Below are 26,465 nucleotides of genomic sequence, written 5' to 3' on the forward strand. Positions count from 1 at the left end.
GAAATATGATGCATGACAAAAGACTGAAGGAATTAGGTTTAGAAAGGGTGATAAATCTTGTAACTCTAAAAAAGATATCTATCAGGAATAAGTTGTTTTCTAATTCCTTACTATGTTCTCTGATTGTGATCCATTATACCAACATGAAGCATAAAATTGTTTCCTGTGTCAACAGATATCAGAGAAGAAATAATTGGTTTAAATTGTTAAGAAAGAAAYCCAGTATAATTATCAGAAAGAGCTTTCTCAATAAATTGATAATGATGTGTAGTTTGGAATTTCCACCACTGAATATTTGTAAAGAGATACCTACCACGTTCCTGACASTTGTCTGCAGCTTGCAAGAGTTCCTCTTCTAGATTCCTTTTTAGCCTTGTTTTTCAATGACTCCATAAATTATTATATTTTCTGGAATCTAACTAGAAGTATAACAGATAAAGTGTAAATATCTATAAATACTTCCACTTACACAAGTATTTAATTATTTTGGATGTATATTTTTATGATCCTCAGTGTTGTTTGGGTGATGCATTAATATTTCCCATGTTTTGTCCCAGAATGGAGGAAGTAGCCTGTGCTCTGTGGATGACTCCAATGACCATGTGCTTTCGGTGTGGGACTGGCAGAAGGAAGAAAAGCTGGCAGATGTCAAGGTGTTACAATAAGATATTTTGTACTACTTGCTTGTATGTAGATCTGTTTTTTTGTAATAAAATGTCTTTCTGTATTTAACTTTTTGTGCCTTTTTAACGCTTTCACTGTATAAAAGGCGAGGAAGAAAGGGAATATTTTCTCTCCATTAAGATTATCCCAATAATTTCGCATTTATTCAAATTTTGCTATTGTTGTCATTTAAGAACTGATTAGCAAATTCTAGGTAGCAATGATAGGAGCGTTTGCCGGGAAAATGTCCAAAACTAATCTTTTGTGCAGAACTTCTYATGATCTGACATAGTTTTAAAGGATACATTTTGATACTAAATTACAAAGACATAAAATCTTTGTAAACAAAGTATTCCAGACTATATTAGTAAATGAATAGCTCAGATTTTTTCTTGTATCAGCRGTATCAGTTTATCTAACTAGAGAACCATGTAATATTGTTTTCTTTCCTTTGCATTTTAGATTTTGATGCAATGTTTTTCTTTTTCCTTCCAAGTGCTCTAATGAGGCTGTATTTGCTGCAGATTTTCACCCTACTGATACAAATATAATAGTTACCTGTGGAAAATCACACCTTTATTTTTGGACACTAGAAGGGAATTCCCTTATTAAAAAGCAAGGATTATTTGAGGTAAAAAAAAAATATTTCTCTTATTTTATGTTTATAGTAGTGGTACAGTCATACAGGTCTGAGTAAATCAAAACAAATGATCATTATTAAACTGGAAATGTTGCAGAAGCTCAGGTGGCATTCGTGGTATGACACAGAGAACTTTTCCATGGGTAAAACTTAACCATTGAAGTTTTGAAATGCAGTGATCATATTATTTCTTGTATTCTTTTGCATATATTCTTTTTGCTACATATTTCCACCCTCCCACCTTATGCCATCTGCAAAATAAAATTACCTTAAAACTCTCTATGGTTAACTCAGGTAAAAAAAAGAAAAAAAAACCAAAAAAAAAACCAAAAAAAACCAAACAAAACAAAACAAAGAGAGTGATGAAGGAGACTTATTTTGTCAGAGGTAAGACCCCATAAAAATACATCTGTATGAATTTTCTTCCCTTTTCCTCTGTCCTGCTCAGACACATGCACATATGTCCTACAAATACAGATTGAGGTGGCCAYTATTTGGTAAATATAATTTTCATTACAAGGTTTTGTTTTGGTTTTGATTTTGAATATAGACTAAGCTGTTCAGCAGTTGCATGCACAAAAGARGGATGTTTGCAGTGACTGCAGATAACTCCAGTAGGCCCTAGTTAACTGTTTGTGGACTTGTGCCCCCAAGTATAGTTAAAACAACTATTTGCAATGACAGTTAATATACTTCATGTGAAATTAGGAAGAGATGCTGAGAGAATGCATTTAAATTCTGTTATGTTTTATTTCTTATGCATTTTTAATGGATTTTTCTCTGTTCTGGTTCTGTTGGTTTTGATGATTCTTGGAGCAGGAAAAGGATGGTGGTCCTAGTTGAGAACAGCTCTGAGTTTGAGGGAGAAAGAGGTCATACATATGGGTTGTCAGTAGGGAATACATAATGTTCTTAGAGGCTAGCAGTGAATTTTTGTTCCCTTATACATTTAATGGTGTTGTTGCTGTCAGTGCCATAAATGCAGTGGTTTCACTACTGAACCTTGGGCTACTTTCAAGAGAYGATTCCTTAATTCTTATGTTATGGCCAAAGCCTCTAGTAATGTTGGTTTTTGGTTTTTTTTTTCTCCTAGAAACTTTAGAGTTAAAAATTATAATAGTAAAGCTTGTTTGAAACTTTGGCCATTTCTAAATACTCAGTCTTTGGCATTCTGCAGTAATTGGGGGATTTAGTTTATCTCAGAACATTCTTGGTCGTGTTTTTGGCACTCACCCTGTCCCCAACTCACAATTAAAGGGTGCAGGATTGGGGCACAAACCTCAGCTGATACATCTTCTACCCTGGCACAGATTATTCTGTTTAGACTGTAGGAATATGTTTCTCTTGTGTAGATATTTACGTAACAATAGAGTTGTATAAGACTAAACTAAATTACCCAAATGCATGAAGTTAAAATCAATGGATTGTGTGTTGCTGTGAATGTATATTTTTCATAACCATGCAGAAACAAGAGAAGCCAAAGTTTGTCCTGTGTGTGACCTTTTCTGAAAATGGTGATACTATTACAGGAGACTCAAGTGGAAACATTTTGGTTTGGGGGAAAGGTAAGATAAAATTTCACTATTAACTTCAATCTTAATATTAAGAATTGTGAGCACAGACTTGAGTATAGAGCTTCATTTTTAGAAGAATAAATTGTGTTTTATCTTGAAATCTTTCCCAAGACCAATTCAGCAGATTATGCCTGGATTCTTTTCTACAAGAAGCTAAAGAMTATCTGTATCTAACTGCTAGAGCACAAAATTCTATCAAATGTGTTTCCTATGGTCAAATACTGAATCACACAGCTATGCCAGCMTGTGGGGGCTTTTACTGAACTATGAGATGCCAAGAAAAGTTCTTTCCTTAATCATTGGGGTAGAAAGAAACATTGTTAATGTAATTGATGATYGATCTCCAGTTTCCTATACTGTCCCTCTCTACTGGTTGCAGAAATTATGCCTGTTGAGACACACTTTTAAAAAGACAACACATAGCAATATTTGTTTTCCTAGGAAGTCAAGCTAAAATGTATTCGTATCTAATTGAATTTCTCAGCTTTGTATCAGAAGAACAGATGGATAGGAGGAAGTTCTTGGTAAGCATTTTCTAGTAAGAAAAGACTTTTCTTTTAGGTAGCAGAAGGCAATGCCTGCCGGAGGGCAAACAGCAGCAACATCCTAAACGTTTACGTAGKGTCTGAGATGCCATGCATAGGAATAAGGAGAATCCCTTGCAGGAGGCCTTATTAGTAAAGGAAGAAGGGATATGGATGACAGCTTTCTCTTATTTACTCAGTGCTTTCTCCCAAGGTAYTCAAAGTGATAGGACCCTGAAAGCAGCACAGTGACTCTGTTGCACAGTTGAGCCTTACTGAGCTGTATTTGTAGACTTCTTTATCAACAACGACTGTCAGCTAACTAACTCCTTGTGCTTTTGACCACTACACTGCTGTTGAGGACAGGGGTGGATATGTTGTTTGTAACTTGGCTTCTTGTTTATTTCCCTTTCCTTTTTCCTATGGTAATTTACAGCAACACACTTCAGTGCTTTTCCTTCTAAACAGACTTTAGAAATTGCATAGTTCCATGAACCTGTTCTTCATTGTTATTTTGGACTGCCATGGACAAGGGAGACAGTGGCAGCTGCTGGCATGGCAGGGGCAGTGCACTGCTCAGGGACCAGTTTGCCATCAGGCTGGCAGACTACTTTCTGCCTTCTCTGCAAGCAGCCTCTTTTGCCCTTTCTCCCAGAAATAAAAGGGAATTCTCAGTGTGCTCAAGATCTCCTCACCTTCTGCCAGCTATTTAGGGCCAGCCAAAAATGTTTTTCTTGTTTTTCTATCTCAGTACAGTGTACTTTCTATGTCTTCACTACTTTTGACTCAGAGCTCTATGTGCAAGAGAGGGCTTCCCCCAGGTCAGAGTACCCTTAACAAAAACTTGTTTTAATAGAAAGCAGTTATACCTGTCACATTATATCCATAGATGTGGATGAAGRAAAAGGCAAGTGTTTTTTCCTGACATGCATCAGCCCCTCACTTGTGCTAAATGTCAAGCTTTGAGGCAAACTTAGCCAAGCTTTGATGCAAGGTGCACATTTCAGTAACTGAATCACTAGTAATCATTTATTTGTATTTCATAATAGCAATGGTTCATCTAATTAGATATACTTAATCTAATGTAGTTGGTTTTGAAGGTGTTGAGTCTAAGAAAGTACTTGAACAAGCCAAGTTTATCAATAAAGAAGTACAGGCTCCTTTGGAGGGTGATCAGCACATTCTGTCAGATATACAAGGACATTTAGCTTAGTCAGTTTTTGTACAAGTTTGGTGTCTGGAGGCTGTGGAATATCTTTGGAGGACAGAAGTGACTGAGTTATGGTTTCTTTGCTGATAAGGTGTGTAGTGCTACTGCAGGTCAAATGTGATGTCAAATTATTTTGCTTAAACCCCCATGAAGGGTTTAAATRAACCAATTTTACTTTGTCCTTGACCTGGAATGAGTATGTATGATTTTCATTTTTGATRTGGGAGGAATACATTGTAAAATGTACTAATTCAGCTTTTTCTGTGGGTCTGTCTGTTTTGGTCCAGCATTCCATGTCCACTGTTATCATTGTTTAGATGCAATSCTTGAGGGATAGTAGAGMAATGGAGAAAAAAATGAGGGCAAAGGAGCTATTAAGCTGAGTATTTCGGTAGTAATGTCTTTTTCCTTCTATTCAGGTACCAACAGAATAAGCCACGCAGTTCAAGGAGCACACGAGGGTGGAATATTTGCAYTGTGTATGCTGCGAGATGGCACATTGGTATCAGGAGGTGGAAAAGACCGAAAACTCATATCTTGGAATGGAAATTACCAAAAGATCCACAAAACTGAGGTGATATCACTTATCTTGAAATTACTCTGCTACTTAAAATGAAGCTCTATTGGCCTCTGAGCACAGCTTTTTAAAATAAATTATTTTTCTTATGGATATATATTCTGTGGGAAAGCAAATCAATGGTAAAATAGAATATTTTCATATGTTGAGTTGGAAGGGACCCATCAGAATCATCRAGTCCAACTCCTGGCCCTGCACAGGACACCTCAAGTTTTGAGTTATCAGGTCATTTCTGTGATTCCCTATTCATTAACGTAATACTTCCTTTATAAGTTCTACGTAACTGGAAAACAAATCTTGTGTTCATATCTTTCCATATTATTTCTTTGCATTTAATAACRTGAGGTAATGCATAATTTCAGAGTATTACAGCATTAAAATGGTTTTGTACTTTCCTCTTTCCCAAAATGATGTGAGGCTGTTTTGTGGGCTTTAATACTGAAATTTTTGGTTAATTAATTTCTTGGTTGGTGTTGTTTTTTGAATATAATTTAAACAAAAATTGAAAATTAATCCAGTTGCTACATAGGAACTTATAAAATTAATGCAGAATTTGTTTGGACAGAACTACTATGACTATTTGCATTCTGAATGTGGGAGAGGAATCAGCATAAAACTGAGGAAGGGCTTCAACTCTACTGTATAATATTAAATAATAATATAAAGTATTGGAAATGTATATGCAACTGGAAGGGCATGTCCGTTTTTGCAATTCAGTTTTTAACATAGCACAAGGGACATGCTTATTGTGCTATTTTTAACTGTGGTGACCTCCTTTTTCTCTTATTTGTTCATACTTTGGTATTCTTTGTTATTTTACATCTTCCCTTGGACTTTGTTTTGGAGATTTGCATTGGCTTTTTCAGAACCTAGGCTGCAATTAAAGAAACGTTCATTGCAAGAAAGTGCTCTGAGTAGAAATGCTTAGTCTGATATCAGTTGCCATTAAATGCTATTGTTTTGACACAGCGTGRAAGAACCTTTAGTGTTTCTTGAAATACTTGGTTTATCTGAGTATTCTGTAGGTAAGGATGTCTTGTCTCGCAGTGTTCTAGAAGTTACTGATCTGATACAAGTTGTTACAAAGTTTTGCAAGACAGGCGCATGTATTAATTTGTTTCATTTCTTTGCTGTGCAATATTTATTAAAATCCATTTGCTAGGACATGTCTTTAAAAATGTCAATACCTGCCAAATTTTCTATTTATCCATCCTTTTGTCTGCTATTATCACAGATTCCAGAGCAGTTTGGTCCAATAAGAACAGTAGCWGAGGGAAAAGGGGACGTCGTATTAATTGGAACCACCAGAAACTTCGTCCTACAGGGCACACTGTCAGGAGAYTTTTTCCCAATTACCCAGGTAAGCTGGATTGCCTTACAAGAACAGTTATAAGCGTGTAATAGCAGTAAAACACTGCCTAAAGTAAGTTTCATAAATATGAATCTATTTGATTTATTATTACTTTTGGCAATAAGAATTAATATAAATACATGTCTATCTGGAGCTAACATCCTTTCCGAATGTTTTAATGCATAGTTTGGTCATTTTAATACTGTTTAAACATGTTTCATTTTGATGGCCTTTTCTTCTTGCCAAAAACCATCTCTGCTTGTGTAGGGTCACACTGATGAGCTTTGGGGGCTTGCAGTCCATTCCTCTAAGYCTCAGTTCTTCACATGTGGACATGACAAACACATTACGCTCTGGGATGCCACCACTCACCATCCCATCTGGARCAAGATTATAGAGGTATGAATTTACTAAACACAGCTCTCCTGTCACAGAAATTCTCCAGTCATTTTGTTTTTTCTTGAGATTACTGATTAAAAATAACTTAAAGTATTAACTTGAGGGGGAAGAATAATTTAATATTAATCTCTTTTTGTCATAGACATCTATGTAAAAGCTTTTTAAAGTAAGTATTCCAAGCACAAGTTAAATACACTGAACCTCTGATTTATTCAATGGAATATCTTAGCATTTACTATGAAATTATACACTAAAAATTAGCAAATTTTCCTTTCTGGAATAATGTAGTGTCTTAGAACATGTGTATGTGTATAGAAATCTTGGATCTCAGCAATTCTCTAATTTTTTTTTTAGAGTTAGTAATTCTTTTAAATTAGTCATTTGCTTATAATTGATAAGAATATCCTTTCCACCTAGCCTCTAGGGCTGGTAATTATCAATTACTACGAATGTCAACAGTTTTACTAAAACAGCTACAATGTGACACTGCTTTAAAATACAGAAAATTAAGATCACAAGCATTTCYGTGAGATAGATCACTCTACTCTTTTTTAAAATCTCAGGATTTTTTTTAAAAAAGAGCTATTTATACTGGTATTTTCCGCTATAACCTGAAGAGTTCCACAGCTCATTCTTTGTAACTGGACAAGTAGTAGAAAGAAAATGTTTACCTTGGTTGTTTTAGGCACGTTTAAATTGCAAGAAAAACACTGGAATTTTACCAAGTAAAATGTTTTAAACTTTTATATCCAAATAAGAAATCCAGTTTATGCCCTTTAATCTCCCACTGAGCTGCAGCAGGTGCTGGAAAAGGGTGTGGGTTGTGTGGGAGTTAGGCTTTACCCCTGTGCATGTGCCACATACCTTTGTTGAATAAAGCACTTGCTCGTCCTTTACACTGTTGGTAAACTGCAGCTTTGATGCTTAACTCTGAGGTCAACTCTAGTTTAAGAAATCATTTTTATCTCTTACTTCTTTGCAATTTGTTGAGAAGCTGCCATTGCCAATGTTATTGTTATGAAATCACTTGCCAAGTTATGTTTAGATAGTAAAGAAAAGAGTGGCCTTGTATAGGGGGAAGAAAAGTTAATTGGATAATGTTTCAGTTAGTTAAAAATGCTTTTTTACCCYTCAARTTTATATTGAAAGRGAARAARMAAMCCCAAAAAATTAACAARAGRGTTTTACTATGTTCCAGGGGCAGATAATTGAATTGTATTTTTGTTATAATTTGATAACTTGTACTGGGAAAAAATTGTGCTTCCTTCTGAATCATTTTAGGATCCAGCACAGTCTTCAGGTTTTCATCCTTCAGCATCTGTCGTTGCAGTAGGGACACTGACTGGAAGGTAAGATATGCAGAGCTACACTTTGGGCACCAACAAACACTGATTTTTCCAGCTCACATTCAAGCTCCTATTCTGGCTTTGCAGATGCATACATGACACATCATCATTCCCTATTGATTTCTACTGAATGTCACAGTGAAATTCATTTGTATTGCCTTAGTGCCTAGAAACCCCAGGCTTGGACCAGCACTCTGCATTTATTGAGTGTTGCATGAACAAAGAAATTGTTTCTGCCCTGGGACAGTGACAGTCCAAGATCAGTGGGAGGAGGACATTTAGAGAGGGCAGGAAGTCTAGGTTAGCTGTGAAACCAGGCATGGGAGGTACTGTCASCCTACCAGTGACCTAAATGTTAAATCTTCCTGTCCACTGGGACAAAGGGAGGCTAAAGGAGGAGTCTGAGATAGCAGGTTAACTTTGCAGATATGGAAAGAGATTTCCTCCGAGACCTTTAGGGCTGCACTCAGGAAATCACATAGAAAAATTTTATTGTTGGAAAGTGTAGCAAGTGGTTCATGTTCCCTAATGAGTGACAACCAGAGGCTTTAAAAAATGTAGCAAATGTTCCTCTGGGCTAGACGCAATGTGAAAATATGCATTAAGACACTTTTTCTGCTTGAAGAATGTGAAGGACAAACAAGGCAGAGGRAACTGAGGTGCAGTAGAGTATTTTACACAGCAGGTTGAGCCCTTGGTCACATCAGTGGCAGCTGCTGGGTTTATCCGTGCTTGTCTCTCATAGGAGGGACTGCCTTTGCCTAACTTCATCCTCTCCTTTAGTGTCACTTGAGGGCAGACTTGGCTGTAAGTACTGAAAACAGTTCCATTTCGCTGAGAACATACAGGAAGCTTGTAGGTTATGAGGCAAGCTTCTCTCAAATTGTATATCAGTCCTGAATAAAGGATTTACTTTTGTTACTGAATGTACTTTATTTGCTAAATAAAATAAAWCAAAAGGAGAAGCTTTGAGAGGAATATTTTCTTTGTCTTTAGTAATCTGAAATGCAAATTTTATATTTGTCCTTTCTACGTGTTTCCACAAATTGTTGTTTTGTTAATTAAAATTAATTATTTAAATTAAACTACTGAAAAAATAATTAATTGATTCACTTTTAAAAAACCCTAATTAATCTCTTTCTTCTGTCAGAAGGCTTCTGGTGCTTGCTTGTGCTTTCCCTTGCTCTAGGATTTAATGCAGGCATAAATTTAAACATCAGCRTAGTGTAGAGAAAGGTCATTAAGAAGAAAGGACACAACAAGCAACGCTTACTTTATTATCATGCATGACATTAAAACACACTAAAATCTGAAGACTGATGTCAGAGTCAATGCCTGATKATTTTTATGGTTAAAAAAGATGAGAAAGATCTTTTTATCCTTTGGTTAAGGTTTGGTTAAAGGATAAAAAGTAGATCAAACTGAGTAGCAGTTGCTGTTTTTCTCTTCTTGGTATAAAACTTATGCTATTTTGACAGAAGAAAACTTGGTCAAGATTACAGTAGATTTAAATTCCTTATGGAATGATTTATTGGCCTCTTTCTGTGTTTACAACAGGTGGTTTGTGTTTGACACAGAAACAAAAGACTTGGTCACTGTACACACAGATGGAAATGAACAGCTGTCTGTAATGCGTTACTCACCAGGTTTGGGAGCATTTATTTACTGGGGAAAAAAAAGGCGTTGAATTTTTTCATTAAATCAGGGGTTGGTTTGTTTTAAAATACTTCCCTGCTTGCCATACTGAAGTTGAAAATAAGTGTGCCATGAAACATTGGCAGGACTGTATGGGWGGTGTCTTAAATGCTGGTTTTCTTTTCCCTCTCTCCCCAACATGTTCAATATGGTTTCAGTGTGAAGGAGGAGGGAGAAAAAAAAAGACATGACTCTGCGGGTTGTTGCAATCTGGTTAGCCCTAAATGGACTATARCTGCTTCCAAAAATGTTATGTGTTTTTAACAGTAATATTTGCTTATATAAATTGTTGTTTTGTAATCCTGAAAGATAAATCAATATGCTATCAAAATGAAAAAATAAAAATAKAATTTAATTTTTTCATTTTTTGTTATCAAGGCCTTTAAGAAAGTTCCTCTTGTCTGTGACATACAAACTTTTCAAAATTAGCCTAAGTTCTTTCTTACAAGAATAATTACAGTTCACTTTTGTGTTCATAGATGGAAACTTCTTGGCAATAGGTTCCCATGACAACTGTATTTATATATATGGTGTGAGTGAAAATGGAAGAAAGTACACCAGAATTGGCAAATGTTCAGTAAGTACCCTTTTTTTCTCCTGTTTCTGTATTAACACCTTAAGTATATTTTGTAGCATGGTATTAATACTGTCACTCTGGGACATACTGTTAGTGTAGTTCAGTAAAATATTTTTTTCTCTTTGTAGGGTCATTCCAGCTTCATTACTCATTTGGATTGGTCTGTTAATTCACAATATCTTGTGTCTAATTCAGGAGACTATGAAATTTTATACTGTGAGTAAGAATTATATTTAGTCCTTTTGTGCAAAGTTCAGGCAGTCTAACACAGATTTAAAATTTAAATTAGACYATATAACTGCCAAGATCAACCATATGTTTTAATTCATCTGGTGTAATCAGCAATCTATACAATTTGAGAATGAAAAATGTTGTTATGTGTGTTTTTTTTCTTTTGTAGGGATCCCCTCTGCTTGTAAACAAGTCGTGAGTGTTGAAACAACTAGAGATATAGAATGGGCCACTTACACCTGTACTTTAGGATTCCATGTTTTTGGTAAGTATATTTCCTCTTACAAGCTCTTACCATTCCACTTATTAACAAACACTTGGAATGCCAACTTTTGCTTGTGAAACATGACTATTCATAATTCAGGAAAAAACAGAACTTCTGTTATGCCATTTTTATTACAATCTGTCATCTTATTTCAATCCAGAACGACTCTGATTTAATATTGTTGCTAGCTTCAGGTACAAATATCAAATTACAATATAAGTGGGAGATAAGGAAAAAATCACACACTGCCCTTTCTGTCACAATAGAGCAGCTTCTCATCATTTTTAATTTAAAGTACCAGCTCTGTGGAATTGTCATGTATTTAGACTGCTACTGGGTCGAATCCCCTTACAGAACTGGTTTCATTTGCTCCAGTTACTGTGCAAACACAAAATGGATGAGTCTCCCTCCCTAATTAATCTGCAGGAATTAATTTGAGTGAAAGGAATTAAAAAAAGAAAAACATAATAAAATCTAATGTTTTGTTTCCATGGGACTTCTCTTTTGCCAGTTTTGAAGGATCCACTTTCCCTAGTGTAGTCTGCAGCTTTGTACTCATTCTACAGCATGTGCAGARCTAGACAGATGGTTACAAACACTGAGTACAAGAAGCTTCAACTTCTTGAAGAGAGAAAATGGGAGGCCATGGTARAAGTTCAGAGAAGAGTCTGGTTTAGTATAAGTGGTAAACAAGGAAGATTTGCACCCATGTTTCAAGAAGAATAGATGCAGTGATGTGTTTGAAGGCAGCCAGAAAGGACATTTTTTCAGTGCCTGAAGATGCTGTGGCAGTAGCAGTATGCTGGGAAGACATGTTCAAATTTTCTATCATTTAACTGAGAAGCAGTGCTTGGATATCACTTGGATCTCACAGCATGCACATTCAGTAAGAGGAGGGAATCCTGGAAGATTGGCTCTGTGTTGACATCATCTATTTTTTATTTAAGGGGTGGAGGCCCTTATGGAGCTATTAATGTGTTTCTGGTGTTTGACTGCACTTGACACATAGCTACAGAGCTACAATGTCTTTGCATTTAGCATCATGGGTTCAGATACTCTGAGATACTCTATACTTTATGTGGGGGTTTCTTACTTATAATACAAATTCATGCAAAATACATTGCTGTTAGAATCTGGGGCTCCTTTTGGTGCACAGAGAGTCAGAGGAGAGAGGCATGTCACACCTGTGAAGGATTTTCCCCATTTCTTGCAACAGATTAGCTTTTGAAGCCAGGCCATGGGACAAAATAATCTGCTGAAGGGGGAGGAGACATGACACTGCTAAAGCTGARGGGTTACAACACCCAATGCTTTTAAAAATATTTCTTTAAGAAATACTTCTTTAAGACTTAGTACAGTCTGATGAAAGCAGCAATCACAGCATCCGGGATGTGAAGCTTCCAGTATATTGATTTTTCAGCAGCTACTAGCTGACTGAAACCAGGGATATTTTCTCCCTCTGCTAGAATCACATAAAAATCACCAATTATGTGTAAGATAACCAATGCAGGGAGAGAAAGGAACATTGGTTTGTTAAACACCTGTGTTTGAGCTTGGGAACAGATTAGTCAGTCTGGAAGTGTTTAAAGATGATTCAACTGAAAGTCAATAGCATATAAAGAAGTGTTTAAAGATGATTCAGCTGAAAGTCAATAGCATGTAAAGAAGTGTGCTTGAGGAAGGATATTTTAGTGATACAAACACATACATGTGAAGCAGCAAAGACTAAAACACTTACTGACCTATAAGCTCTTTCAAGAGCCATGTGCTGCTCAATGCACAACCAAGGTACCTGGTTCATAGCATATACCCAGTTTTGAAAAAAAATAGCGTTTGAGGTGAAGGACAGGAACAGAAGAAATCTAAGATACTGTACAAAGCCTTACAACATTACAAGCAAAGCAGAGCTTAGACTGGTTGAGTTCAAAACTGACTAGAACACTGTAAATTGAATATTATGTTTGAGTATATTTATTAATAGCATRCATGAGAAATAGGCATGTAAAGTTTGTAGGTGGAATGAAGCTGCAAAATTAGCAAGTTGTCCTGAGAAATAGAGGAGTGGTATGAAAAAAGGAAGCAATTCAACAGAGCCAAAGAGGAGGCTCCACACTAGAATGGCAAAACCCAGTTGTACAAATGCAGATGAGAGCAGATCTTAGAGAAAGATCAGATTACTCCTGCATGCAAACTGAACATGAGTCAACAACATTATGCTGTTGTAGGACAGGCAGATACATTAGTGAGATGTGTGATGAAAAGGATGCCATGCAAAACGTGAAGCAATCATCCATTTATCAGTATCTGCTTCAGTCACAGCCATGTGACTGCTTCTGGTTTTTGCACATTGGACCGACAGATAATGTGCTGACTGGCAAGAATAATTTATTATCCATCTAAATATTGTTCTGAGAGAAGAGATGTAGTGAATGAATTTTAGAGAAGAGGAGGGGGAAAAGCATGGCATCAGTCTTCAAACGAGAGAAARGAAATGGTCTTTTTTACATGTCTGCAGAGGATGGGAAAAATAAGAACTACTTTTTAAGCAAGGGGGATTCAACCGGCACATTCATAAGAACTGATAGGGAGACACTGGGATAAATTCTGAAAGAACAGAAAGATTCAAAGAAAACCCTGCTATTATCCCTTCCCCATTTCAAAATGGCAGTTTTACTTCTTTCACCATTTCCTTCTGGGGTTATTTCCAGCTTGTCATAGTGACCCCTTGGGAAGACTCCTGCCTCTTTTCAGCTAGCATTTGATGTTCATACAGCCTTTTTTTRTCAAAGCAGATATTTAAAACAGCTTTTCTGCGTCTCATTATTCTTCATATTCAAAATTCCATGAGTAACATTTATCGTGTTCCATCTTTGCAGCTTCCATTTCTTTGGCCTCTTTTACTATCCCTGATCTAGCAAAGAGGTGTTTCCACACGCATCAGGAAAGTTAACAGCATACAAATCATACTCTGTATTTTATTTACATCAATTTGTAGTTCTTTATAAAGACATGTAATCACTTCCTTGTAGTGAATTGCTGTGCAATGATACAAAGGCTGTATTTGGGAAGAATCACAATGATAGAAGGATAGCTGTTCCCACAGTGCATGGCAAATCCCACCGTGGTGTAAGAAATATCCCAAAGAAGGAGGAACTGGAGTGTGCCTGTGCTGCCTGCAGGGAATTCTTTGGGGAGTAGCAACTCTCACYCTGACCTGCAGCAGTGCCAGAGGAGCGTGTGCTCGAGTGGGCAGGGTTGCAGGGGCACACTGCAGAGGACACAGGGACAGGCACTGAAAATCACAGCACCAAGGCAGGGCAGGGGTTTTAAGTTCAAGTTCAAGTCATAATGGCAGAACATACATTATGACTGAAGATGTCAGTGGTCCCTGAAAGCTTGGTGCCCTTTATGTTGAGTAGGAATTAGATAAAATCTAAATTAGAAAATTGTAACTGAAAAAAAAGCCCACAGTACTGCATACAAAATCCCAAAATCTCAGTAACTGGGTGGATTTTTGTAAAATTGCAATTTATTACAGGCAASTATTCAGAGGCTTTAAAGATGTGGTGCACAGATTTGGTCTTTGCACTGTTGACCTTGCAGTTTAATTTTAGAACCCCCTTCATGCAAGAACAGCAAAGAGTACAGTATGTGGGGAAGGAAGAGAAGTACTTAAGAGTAGAACAAAAGCATTTAAAAACTTTACATTAGGTTCAGTTTCCTTTCAAGGGATCTATTAATTAATAAATAATAATTTGATCTATACAATGTCTTGTTTCATCAGTTTTAGATTTTCATAATATAAGGAAATTACTTTTGGATCATACTGTAGTGTAAAAAGTATACCCATGTAATAGGAAGAAAATGTGTTAGCTCRTACATAAGGAGAAGGGAAAATAAAAGCAGTAAATTTTTCTTTTCCGTATAACCATATGAAAATTCTTTCAGGCTCAGGCACATGRCTGTAATTCAGCAGAATGCTTTTTCTCAGAGTAAAAAGCACTTTGCTGACTAGGGKGAATAAAGCATTTTTTGTGTGCTTGATTGCCTATTAGGATCTGGACTCCAGTTAGTACAGAAGTACACATTCTGACTCAGATGCAGTTATTTTTATAGCTTTTTTCTTTTCCTTAAACAAGTCATGCTTTATTAATATTTTAACAGAAACTTAGGCTGTCACTTTTATTTCCAGTATAAAACCCTTTAATTATTCCCTCTGTGTTTCAGGTGTATGGCCTGAAGGCTCAGATGGTACAGATATCAATGCTGTCTGTCGATCACATGGGAGAAAACTGCTCTCAACAGGAGATGACTTTGGCAAAGTACATCTTTTCTCATACCCATGCTCACAGTTTAGGGTAAGGTATTTCCCTAAAATTTACTCTCATAATTTGCACAAATGCATTACTTATTTTCCTAAAAAAAAAAACAAAAAAAAACCCAAAAAAAACAGACACATCAAAACAGGAAGAATGGGAGTATTTATATATCTAAGGGATTTATTTAAGGTTGATTGAGATAGCAATTAAATTTAAAAGATCATTTAATATTAAAATGCTTTAAGAGAATGATGTGATGCCTTGTCTATGTATGAATGTTCTAATGAGATGCTTTTATGACAGCTGCTATTCTCACTAATATGATGTTTTCTAGGCTCCAAGCCATGTGTACGGTGGGCACAGTAGTCATGTAACTAATGTAGATTTTCTCTGTGAAGACACCCATCTCATCTCCACGGGAGGGAAGGACACAAGTATTATGCAGTGGCGAGTCATTTAAAGGAAACGTCAGCATGAATATACACAGTTGAGTCGACCATGCACAGAACTTATGTATAAACTGTATATTTAAAACTTAACAGTATGTTTGCAGTTTAGCCTGGTCACTGTGATTTTTGTTTAAAAAATTCTTACAAACCTCAGGAAAATTAAGCCCTGTGCTGGTTACCTTACTCAGTCTAGTATTTTTCTTTTTCATTGTGTCACACCTTAAGAATGATCATTCTCTGTTGTACAATATACAGTGCAGTACAAGTTTAATATAAGAAATGTGGCTTGACAGTTTGCARTACAGTGGTATCAGCAGAATGTGACTATCTTAAATGTTTTCTATAAACACTGCTAAACTGGTCACAAAAATGCCTTTCAAAGACTGTATATATGTGCTTATTTGTTTCACTATCTACACTTTGTACTGTATATCTACTTATTTAGAAAAATCTATGACAATGTCAAGGTACTGAACTGTTTCTGCTGAAGGCTGATGAATAGATACAAAAAGTATAAACTGCAGTGTAAGATGCAAAATTAGTGTTCTAGACCTGAAAATGTGAATGCTGGTAAATTTGCATTACCTTGGGAACAGCACACCGTGGGTGTCACCCATGAGGAGTTGTGTTCCTTTTCCAATGAATCAGCAGGCTTTGTCCCCGTTTGACCTGAATTTCTCAGCAGGGCTTACAGATATCTGTGTGGTTCAGGTAGTCCATATGAGTTTAAATTAAAATTCTTTTTACTTGTATATGAACAATTTCTTTTTGAAAACAGAACAATAAAGCTTGGCCAGATCCCCATCATTGGTTCATATATTTAACTAATATGTATATTAATCAGCATGATGCTATATTGTACATGTATAAGATTTTAGCAGTTCATAACAAATGGTAAGGCCATCTAGCTTTACTTTTTTATGCTTATGGATATTGTATATTTGTATTTTAAGACCAAGTAGACCAAGTCTAAAGATATCTTTTTAAGTGTACCATAAACCTGCAGAGGGTAAAGGAAGACTTGGAAGCCTACATGAAATATTAATGTGTAACTTCTGGCCCCTGTGTTTTGTGCATGGATGGGTATTTATAGTATGAAATAAGATTGTGTTTTGCAATGAAGTAACGGTGGAGGTGGTATAAAATGGTTAAGAAGGCCTTATCAATGTTGATTGTGACACAGATTGAAATGTATTGTTTACTATGAGGAATGTATCTGAAGAATTTTAAAAGAGGAGTTCTAAGTGGACTCAAAAAAGGTAATATTAAAATTTTGCTTGTAATGGACAGTAAATGTTAATTCTCTGAACTCTAAAACACTGGTTGTTTAGAGTGATTTAAATGAAATTAAATCAATAAATTTTGAAACTTTTTTATTACATCTCCAACCTCCTACACTGAAAGTGCAGGACACCAATAAACATGTATTAAAGTGAATTCTCAATGCATTTTTTTCTGTTCAGTAAGGTATCTTTGTTTAAACCTGATATAGAAGAGACTGGCTTATACTTAACAATACGTATTAGTGATTTCTCGAGTAGAGATGCATTTGAAAATATTTGGCAGTAAAATCTAGATTTTGGGGTACATCATTTAATGTTTGACCGTGATCCTGGGAACATATTGGCATATCTAGAGATTGAAACTGCAGTTTTGCAGCAGGGAGGGATACACCACTTGCTCTCACCTACAAACCACCTTGTTTGTGCCTCCCAGCACACGTCTCCTGTTTCTGAGTACTCAGCTGGTGGAATGTCATTCCACTGCTCAGAGTTAAGCTCGTGGCAAGAGCTCCTGACAATTTCTGTGTTAGGAACTTGTCCTCAGGCATGATCTTTGAAGGTCACAGTTTTTCAGGGTCACTTTAACCTGACACTGTCACTGAAGGCAGAGGTCTTGATCCCAGCTGGTTACTTTGATCCTGTGCAGCAGCACGAGAGTTATTGTGGCTGTAAGGAGAACCCAGCCAGGACACAATTAATACAGACAAAAACCTGTGTCCTYATCTGATCTAGCTGTGCAGCTATATGGGTGCTTTTACTGAGTTTATATAGAGAAAGGAGCAATGTGGAAAAATAAATGGCCAGAGGAGYACTGGAACAACTTATTTTAATAGTGATGTTAATCTTTCTCTTCTTGAAGTGTGTGAATCTAAGGTGTGATACCCTTACCCTTTCTAAGGTTAATCCAATCATAAGAGTTCATAACACCCAAGTGACAGATTTTCATTGTGTCTGGATGCTTGGTTATCCACAATACCTTCCGGGTTTTGTTTTTTGGGGTTTTTTTTTGTTTGTTTGTTTGTTTGTTTTTTTTTTTAATATTTGCTTTTGCAAACGGGGTGCTTTTAGGTTTTCTGCTTTTGGTGAACTTTAGGTGATTTACTTGCAGCAGAGAAAACAGGAGTTGCAAATTGCCTTGGCTCATTCCTTTTTCATCCTTCTCACATGGTGCTACTCCTGGGATATAGTAAAGCATTTGTGAACCCTTTCTTCATTTTAAACTGTTATCCTTTAGAAGAAATAGATGAAGAATACTGCAAGTTCATCCCTAGGGTTACTGATCAAAGGGGATTTTCAACAATCCCATCCCATCTGTGCCTCTGCTGCTCCTCTGTTTCTAACTTTTGCTCTTAAATGTGCCTTTGTTCCTCTATGAAAACCTGATAAATGTATTAGCTGAGTTGGTAAATGGTGGGTATTGTCTTAAGCCAAATATCCGTTTGATGACTGTTAAAGTGATTCTCCTTTCTTTATCCAGGAAACTCTACACAATTTTGCCATTGTTATCACTAATCTTCAGCTCTCCTCTCTTCCATCCTTGTTGCTGTTTATTCTTGCATTTATTTGTTTTCTCATGAGTGTCTTCTTTTTCACTTTAAAAGAAAAAGAGAAGAAAATAAAATAAAGAGTTATGCTCGAACTTTGCATATTTTATTCTCTCAGGAACACCTGAATTCTTTACCTTATACTCTGCAGCAGCTCTCTTTTCTTGCCCTTCCATGGAGCWTAAGGCTGGTCTAAAGTCCATGGCTGAAGACACATCTGGGCTTCTGCTTCTTTTCCTTCCCTCCCCTCATCCTGGCTGCAGCAGGTACAGTGTTGCTGGAAGAAGAGACTCATCTCTTCATGTCTTTTGTGTATTGCTGTTGTCTACCAAGCATTCAGCTACTCTCTTTCAGCTTCCTTTGGTTTCAGTTCCCAKTTTTTGCTTTTATTCCCTTCATTTCTAGCATTACTCTCCTGTGACTTCAGCTTCCAGCACTACATCCATTACTGGCACTTACTTGCACATAAAGCCAGTGGCCCTGACTACCTCTCGGATAATTTTGGGCTCACGTTCCTGGTTTCTTAATGTATCTCTGTTCACACTTCTTCTGTGACTTGCACTTAGGGATATCAGTGAATGCATCTGCTTTTAGCCCTTCTGCCCTGCCCTCCCACCTCTTTGTGTGGGGGCACTGAGGGGACCAGCACCATCTCGTTTCTCAGTTGTTCTTGTTTGTCTCTGGGTGGCCTGTGATTTGTATCATGTACTAAGATTTTGAGATATATTTAGGGTAGGGKTTTTTTTCTCTGTTCTTTGGCATTTAGCAACGGGATTTTGGGATCCTATACTCACGGCAACATATTAAGACTGTCATATTTGTCCACATTGATAAGCATGTATTCCAGTAATGCTTCTCTGTTAAGGTATTCAAAATGATTAGCTACTAAAGTTGATATCTATTCTCTTAAGTCTTAAATTATGCAGAAAGCAATACAAATGCTTTCAAAATACTTCTTTTTCCCTCTTGTAAAATAGACATAGACTCAATCTGCTATTTAGGATCATCGCCCATTTCCAAGGAGAGACTTTTCATTATTTTTTTTKACTCTCCTGCCTGTCTTCATATATTTATTTTACTCCAAAAGTATGTATATTGGTATGATATCAAAACTACAGCCTCAATCCTATATATGCAATTTTAATTATTTCCTGAAAGATTATTATTACATAAATATTTCTGATAGTGCTTGGTTTTGACAGGTTATTGAAACCTGAGAGGTATTAGCAATTTCCAGAAGATGAACTCTACGAAAACCAGTCATTATATTAAAAAAAAAAGTWAAAAGGAAAAAAAGAAGGGCAGAGTAAGGAGATAAATGTAAAAGAAAATAGTTTTTGCAATGTTGGTGAATTAGAAAGCCCTACCATTTCAAATTATTTTTAAAATTCCTTGTGGAGCAAATCAATTTTGTTAAAATGGATTTTTTTACTATTGTAATTAATATGGGGGTAGTTAATTCAAGGTCATATTTCCTATGTGAAATGTTTGGATGAATTTTATTCTTCAAAAGATTTAATATTAGAGGATACTATTCCCTTCAAAAGTATTAATGTGACAAGAGCTTTCAAGGGCAAACAGTCCCATTTTTGCAAGGGTTGGCATTTTTAATTTCTTCTGGTTCTGCTCAGAGAAGCAGGCAATCTTTTTGCTCTGTTTTCTACTGGAAATAGGGCCGTTGAGAGATCACTCAATTGCATCCTCAAAAAATCCTACAGATGGCAGGGAAAATGTCACTTTAATTACTAGGAGAAAGAACAGCCTTATGCAAAGCCTAAACCTAAATCTTTTTCTCCTGTTGCTGGCCGGGATTCACAGCTATGCTGGGGCAGTCTGGTCACTGCCATGCAGCTCCAGCTGCAGCAGCTTGCCCTTCAGAAGAGATGCCCCAAGTCAGGACACCTCCTCATCCAGGAGATGAGAGATGAGGAGCTGAGTCCTGGGGGGAAGGACAGAATCACTGCCAGATCTGTCTGCTCCTGGATGGAAGCTGTTGGCTGCCAAATAAGTGGGGACATCAGCAGTTCATGCTCTTGCTGGGAGAGATTTATGTTTGTCCTAAGTCATGAACTTCTGCAGCAATTTCATTTTTCTTAATGGAACTACTTTGCTCCTGAATTCATTAAATAATTGCAGAAGACTAAGTGATGATTTGCATGGAGCTATCAGTGGCAGTGCARCCAGAACTACCATCTAGCTCTGAGTCTGACAGACCTTACTTGAATCAGCAGTGACAGAGATGGGCTAAACTTCAAAAGCCACTTGGGAATCTTTGTCAATCAGGGTAGTTCAGAGCGCTGTGGATCTTCCCATTTCCTACCAAATGTGGAGTATGAGAAGGGGTCTCCTTTCAACAGAGCCTATCAGTATCACCTGGCTCTGTAGGCATTTCTTTGGACCTTGCATTTTGTCTGTGTTGTTTGGAAAGATTGATGTCTTGGACTCAAGTGGTTCTTCCCCATCAGCTTCAGAGTCACAGTTTACCACATTTAGTTTCACCATCTTTTGGCTGACTACAGACTACGCTAAACAAATTTGGATATTTTCATTTGTTTGTAGTGGACATATCCGTTCTTAAAGGCTGCTGCTTTGGGTTTAGTCTGAGGTGCTGAGCTCAGAACCATGGGAATGGTCACCTGCTTTCTGGGTCTCCATGCAACTGAAKGGGTTTTTAGCATGAGCTTCTAAGAGATGAACATTTTTTTACATCTGCCCTTTGGAATTACCTAGAATAAGCACGTAGCCAGAGGGAAGCAAATTCATCTGCTCTGTGGATTCTGTCAGTGCTACACGAGCTACAGTTGCTCCAAATTCCAGGTTGTAGGATAAAGAAATCTCCTTCAGGCTGTTCAGTCATTATGGTTCAAAAGAAAAAATTAAAAAGCCTGGGTGAGTTCTGCAGCCATGTTAGATTATTGTAATTTGCCATTGCCTTGCTTCGCCCTCGCACAACAGAGATGTGCTGAAGGGGAAACAGTCTGCATGAGCCTGAAAGAACTCTACAAAATCAATTGCTTGGCTGTTCTTTCTGGATTTAGTTTCTCATTAGGATAAATGTCAGCATTTTAGGGTTCCTTCCTCTCTGCCCCGCTTCTCCTTTGCGTCATCTTTCATTGACATTATAATATCAAATTTATGACATCAGTGTATAGCCACAAGGAAAGTTATTACGCCAGAGGTTCAAGTGTTTTGGCCTCCTTACAGCACCTAAAAAGAGAAGCTGAGCTCTGTCTGAGAGTCTCTGTCTGCAGCTTGAACAGTTGGAGAGTGAGCTGACAGGAGGCTCAGCCCAAGTGAAAAGCCCTGTGGCATTTCCCGTATGCACAGCTCCTGCTCAGCAGAAAACCTGGCCAAAMGCAGCGTAGCAACCTGGAGAGTCCCAGTGCCTCTGATTTGGGAGCACAGCATGGCTCTGTGCTGACACCCTTCCCACTAGTTTAGGCTGGAGGGAAAAACACCTTTGGCCTCAAACAGGTCCCCAGGGTCTGCCTGTAAGGCAGAGCTCCTCCCTGCTGCCTGGAAGTCTGCAGCTTCCTGCTCCAGCCCTCCTAGTGATTGCAAACCCTGCTCTCAGACGGCATAACAGGAAAAATAAAATTGCCAGTGAGCTCCTCCCTTACCAAGAAGAGGCACTGACTATCTCCCTGAAAGAAAAGTTGTGCCCTTCCTCAACTCAACTCCCATCTTCACTGGAGGCAGTGTAATAAAATAGAATTCAAGTATATCAACAGTGTATTTTTTTCTGCTTATTCTCTGCCTTTTCCTATATCACTTCCYTTGTCTTCTTTCCYTTCTTCCCTCCCTTTTTTTCCTATCATGATTTCCTTTTCTCTCCTTTTCTTTTTAAAATAAAAATTCCAAACTTAAGTAATTCTTCTGTAATCTCCATTTTCCTATTCCCTTTAGCTCCTGCCATAGTCTTCTGCTACTTGATTCTTTGTTCCCCTCTCTTCTGATCCTTTTCTCCTCACCCCAGAACTGGATGAAGTGTTGCTAAAGAAATCCAGGTGAGGTGCAGGCTGTTGGTGATGTGCAGTCCCTCACCTCCAGTGCCTCACCACAGCTCCCTTGGGCTGCCACAACAAACCTCAGATGGAACCTTTGCCAAATGGTGCCAAAGGTTGCAGGAATGTGGTGATGGGTGAAAACCAAACATCTGGGACTGAACCTCTCTGAATTTTGGGAATCTTTGAATCTCGCTTTGTGCCTGAATTTGGTAATCAAGTTCTTTCTTGCCCCAGTGATGTCCCTGTGAAATTGTACAGCTTCCTCTTTGGCAAAGTTCTGAGTCATGTTSCTGTCTGAGGAACAATTCTTTTTAGAAATAAAAACATATATGTATTACTGGATGTGATATAATATTTGATACAATAAATTCCTCTCAAGGGTGACTTTCACACGGTTAAATCCTCCATGCTTAGGAAAAGCCTTCCAAAAAAAAAGTGTGTAAAACACTATTGTGGAAAAACATTTGTTTTCCTTGAAAAGAGGTAGTTTTGTGGACCACAGGAAAGTGCCAGGGTTTCAAGAGAAAGCTTTGAGCTGGACAAATTCAGTGGGSAAAAAACGACCACAAGACTACACTAAACAGCCTGGAATGGCATGGACTCAGAAAAACAACTGGATGACCTTGAGCTCCTGATAGGAGGATGTTTACAGAGGATGTTGCCCCAGGCTGTGTGACTGTTTAAGGAGAGCGTCCTCTTCCTCCTCCTTCTCCTCCTTCTCCTAACATGAAATCTCTGAGGTGACAAACAGAGCAGGCCCCAGGACAGTTTTTGCAGCAGGACCCAGAGGCAATGCAGCAGATTTGTCAGGGTTTTCCATGCAGGAGATCTCAGCTGGGAAAGATGCAGCCCTAGGGACAGAGAGCACTTCTCTTGCGCAGGTCTTTGTTGGGCTGTGCAGGAGAATTTGCTGTTACAGAGAGGTGAAATAGAGAATGGGAAGACCAATGGGGCCAGCAGGATGGAGACTATCCTGGTGGTCAGGATCTCCCCCTGGGTGAAGAGCAGGTGAATTGACAAGACTACAGTCAGAGATTATATAWTTATCCATGATCAGATTTAAGTCTCTTAGAAGACATACAGTTCTGATTGCAATATAATGTCAGATTTGTCCCAGCAAAACAATTATTGCATGGTCCAGCCATGTCTTTCTGTCAACACAGGAATCTGGTGGTCAGTCCATGCATGTTGATAAAGAAGCCTAGTGGATTCTGATACAAGGCAGATTTTTTACACTGCTCTATTTTTGTGCCATTAGTGGCCAGCAGGATTGGCATCTGTAGCAGTGCATAAAACACCTTCTTTTCTCTTTTGTTTTTTCTGTAAGAACAAATAAAGCGGCAAATATAACCTCACTGGATTTCTGCATCACTTCTCAACCACCTCATGGGCAATTCAGCCTCCCAACCCTTTGCAAGGGTAGACATTGCACAGGTTTACAGCCAGTGAGGTGTTGCAGCTTGCCCATGGACAGACAGTGCCTGTGCTCAGGAGGCAGTGCAGGTACAGAGCAGTGAGTGGCAGAAGCCACCCCTGTCCTTAGCTGGGGGTTTGCAGTCCCTCGTGGGCAGCTGCCAGGGCTGGATGTGTCAGTACTGGGCACATGGTGCCTGTGKTTTCAGCTCTTTGTGCCCCTTTACACTGTGCAGCCAACATGCACAGATGAGTCTTTGCAGAAGATGTTTTTGCTTATTCTAGTTTTATATCTCAACCAYAGTGTGATTTACATAAAATTATTTGCCTGCTTGATTTTTGCTTACCTTAAGGAAATTATATTTAAAAAAAAAAAGATTATCAGTGAACTCACATATGGATTTTCTATTTTAATCAAGTTTTAAATTCTAGTATTACCATGAAACTCTCTAGTTTRATAAGCATCCTCCCTGCCTTATGCTGTCTCCCATATGTCCCATGTGCTGGCCAGTGACCCACACTCTAAAGGATTAGTCAGATGATAGTAATAAGAAAATAGGTTTTATCTTTGCTCATTATTTCTTCATATGCATGCTACCTTCAGCAACCCCATCACAAATTACGTGGATGAGTTTCTCCAAGCCGCTGTCACTTGGGGGACACTGCATATCAGATCTGTGGTCTGATACTGTCGTTTCTTTAAACAAATGACATATATTGTGCCTCCTAGGAGATTTAGGATAGTTGCTTATAAGAAAGGACTATATAGTTCAGTTTCAAAAAAACAAGGAGATYCCTTAGATATAAGGGAGGCTTCTCTGGGAGACCCACTCTGTCTGAAGTGAGCTTACACTAATTGGTGGAGTCAGAGAGAGGATGGAGCAGACCTGCTCTGGGACAGGAAAAACACGAGTTGGGATTTGTGCTTATGAGGCACAGAGGTAGTGGAGGTCCCTCCCCCTGGCACTTCAGTAACTCTATCTTTAATTATTTAACACCTTAATGATCATTGAAAACAGCAGTTACCAGACATGTATTGGCTACCAAGAAACAAGCATGACCTTAAATAAAAGCCATACACAGTATTACTACCGTGGTTTTGTTGTCATAGTATTGTTGCTACTGTAGTATATTTTATTTGGGATGGAGCTGCAGTGGACAACAGCAAAGCTTGACAAGCCAGTGGTGAAATAGCTCTGTAGGGCATCGAATCGATGGGCTTGATTTTTACAACATTTTCTCTGGTGGCGTAGGTTACTACTACAGTAAAAGTAAGGGCTATAGTGGCGTGACTATATATAAACTTTTCAGAGAAACAGAAATAAAAATGTAAAGTATCTATATTGGTGGCTCTCAGGGAGTGATGGGGCAGTATTAATTGGAACACAGASASAGAGAGAGAGAGAGGGCCAGAAGCCTTTAGTGTTCCAGACACCATGTGCACACACATGCCAGCTGCCTGGAAACCCACTGCCTTGCTGTGCTGATTACATGGTTGCTCAGGGGGTTTTGTGTCTAAACTGGGTGATGCAGAACTGGGAGAGACCAATGGGAGATGGATCCACAGAGAGTTTGAAGAGCCTTYACTCTTGAAAAATGGCAAATTATGGTGACCTATGTATATGGAAGCCCTGAGAAAAAAACAGCATTATTTTGTTATGTGCCATGCCAGATCCTTGAGGATATTCAAGCGATACCGATTTCAACATAATCTTTTTTCTAGTGGGTGTTCTGCATGGGAAGAGAYAAAGAGACATGGAGKGGGGCAAGGTAAGTTCTAGGCTGTRGACCTGGTGAAGATCATCACACTGTGGTTTGGGRTGCATAAGGGAGTSGGCAGGAGGTGACTGGAAGGAGAAGGGCAGAGAGTTAGGGCCAAGACTGGGATGTGGAGTGGGAAGGAGAGTTGGAGGAKCTGGGAGAAGCAAGGACTGGGAGTCAGCCCAGGTTTCCCAAGGTGTGTAGTGGGAAGATGGGTGTGGGGAAAGGACGAAGCTGAAAGCAGAGAGACAGAGCTCGCAGGGACACTTATTAAGACAAGTGGGAAAGGTGCTGGAGCAGGAACCAMAGCTGCCCTCCGGTATTAGCTGGAAATGCCATTTCTGCCCCTGCTTCCATCCACAAAAGCAGCTTTCCCGACCGCCGGTGTACAGGACCCCCGCCGCACTGTGCAGAGAGGAGTTCTGCAACCTCGGCACTGCCCCGCTCCAGCCGGGAACGGWTCGGGGACGAGGCACGGCCAAGCCCCCGGCACTTGGCACCGGCAGCGGCCGAGGAGCCCGGCGGAGCCCGGAGCCGCCGGTCGGTGCCGCGCACGGTGCGCGGCCGCTCCGCGCCCCACCTGAGCCGGCGGCGGGGCCCCGGGCAGAGCCGGGCAGGGCCGGGCAGGGCCGGGCAG

At 38.6% G+C, this 26,465-nt stretch overlaps 1 protein-coding gene across 8 annotated transcripts in view; it reads left to right on the top strand.

Annotated features, from left to right (window-relative positions):
* EML1 (EMAP like 1) overlaps positions 1–17,270 on the top strand; it is a 121,463-nt gene extending 104,193 nt beyond the window's left edge. For 7 of the 8 annotated variants that reach the window (XM_057377643.1, XM_057377639.1, XM_057377641.1 and 4 more), the window contains 13 exons: positions 558–653; positions 1,160–1,294; positions 2,769–2,868; positions 5,031–5,185; positions 6,423–6,548; positions 6,807–6,938; positions 8,220–8,287; positions 9,842–9,930; positions 10,459–10,556; positions 10,685–10,772; positions 10,957–11,052; positions 15,280–15,410; positions 15,706–17,270. In XM_057377643.1, coding sequence (XP_057233626.1) covers positions 558–653; positions 1,160–1,294; positions 2,769–2,868; positions 5,031–5,185; positions 6,423–6,548; positions 6,807–6,938; positions 8,220–8,287; positions 9,842–9,930; positions 10,459–10,556; positions 10,685–10,772; positions 10,957–11,052; positions 15,280–15,410; positions 15,706–15,831 — 1,440 coding nt within the window. In that variant the 3' untranslated portion in view covers positions 15,832–17,270. The remainder of the gene's footprint in view (positions 1–557; positions 654–1,159; positions 1,295–2,768; positions 2,869–5,030; positions 5,186–6,422; positions 6,549–6,806; positions 6,939–8,219; positions 8,288–9,841; positions 9,931–10,458; positions 10,557–10,684; positions 10,773–10,956; positions 11,053–15,279; positions 15,411–15,705) is intronic. The other variant, XM_057377645.1, reaches the window with a different exon arrangement.
* Positions 17,271–26,465: the final 9,195 nt, after the last annotated feature.

This window comes from Malurus melanocephalus, unplaced genomic scaffold, assembly GCF_030028575.1.
Source record: "Malurus melanocephalus ecotype Western Australia unplaced genomic scaffold, MMel_1.1 scaffold_320, whole genome shotgun sequence".
In the NCBI taxonomy this organism is placed as follows: domain Eukaryota; kingdom Metazoa; phylum Chordata; class Aves; order Passeriformes; family Maluridae; genus Malurus; species Malurus melanocephalus.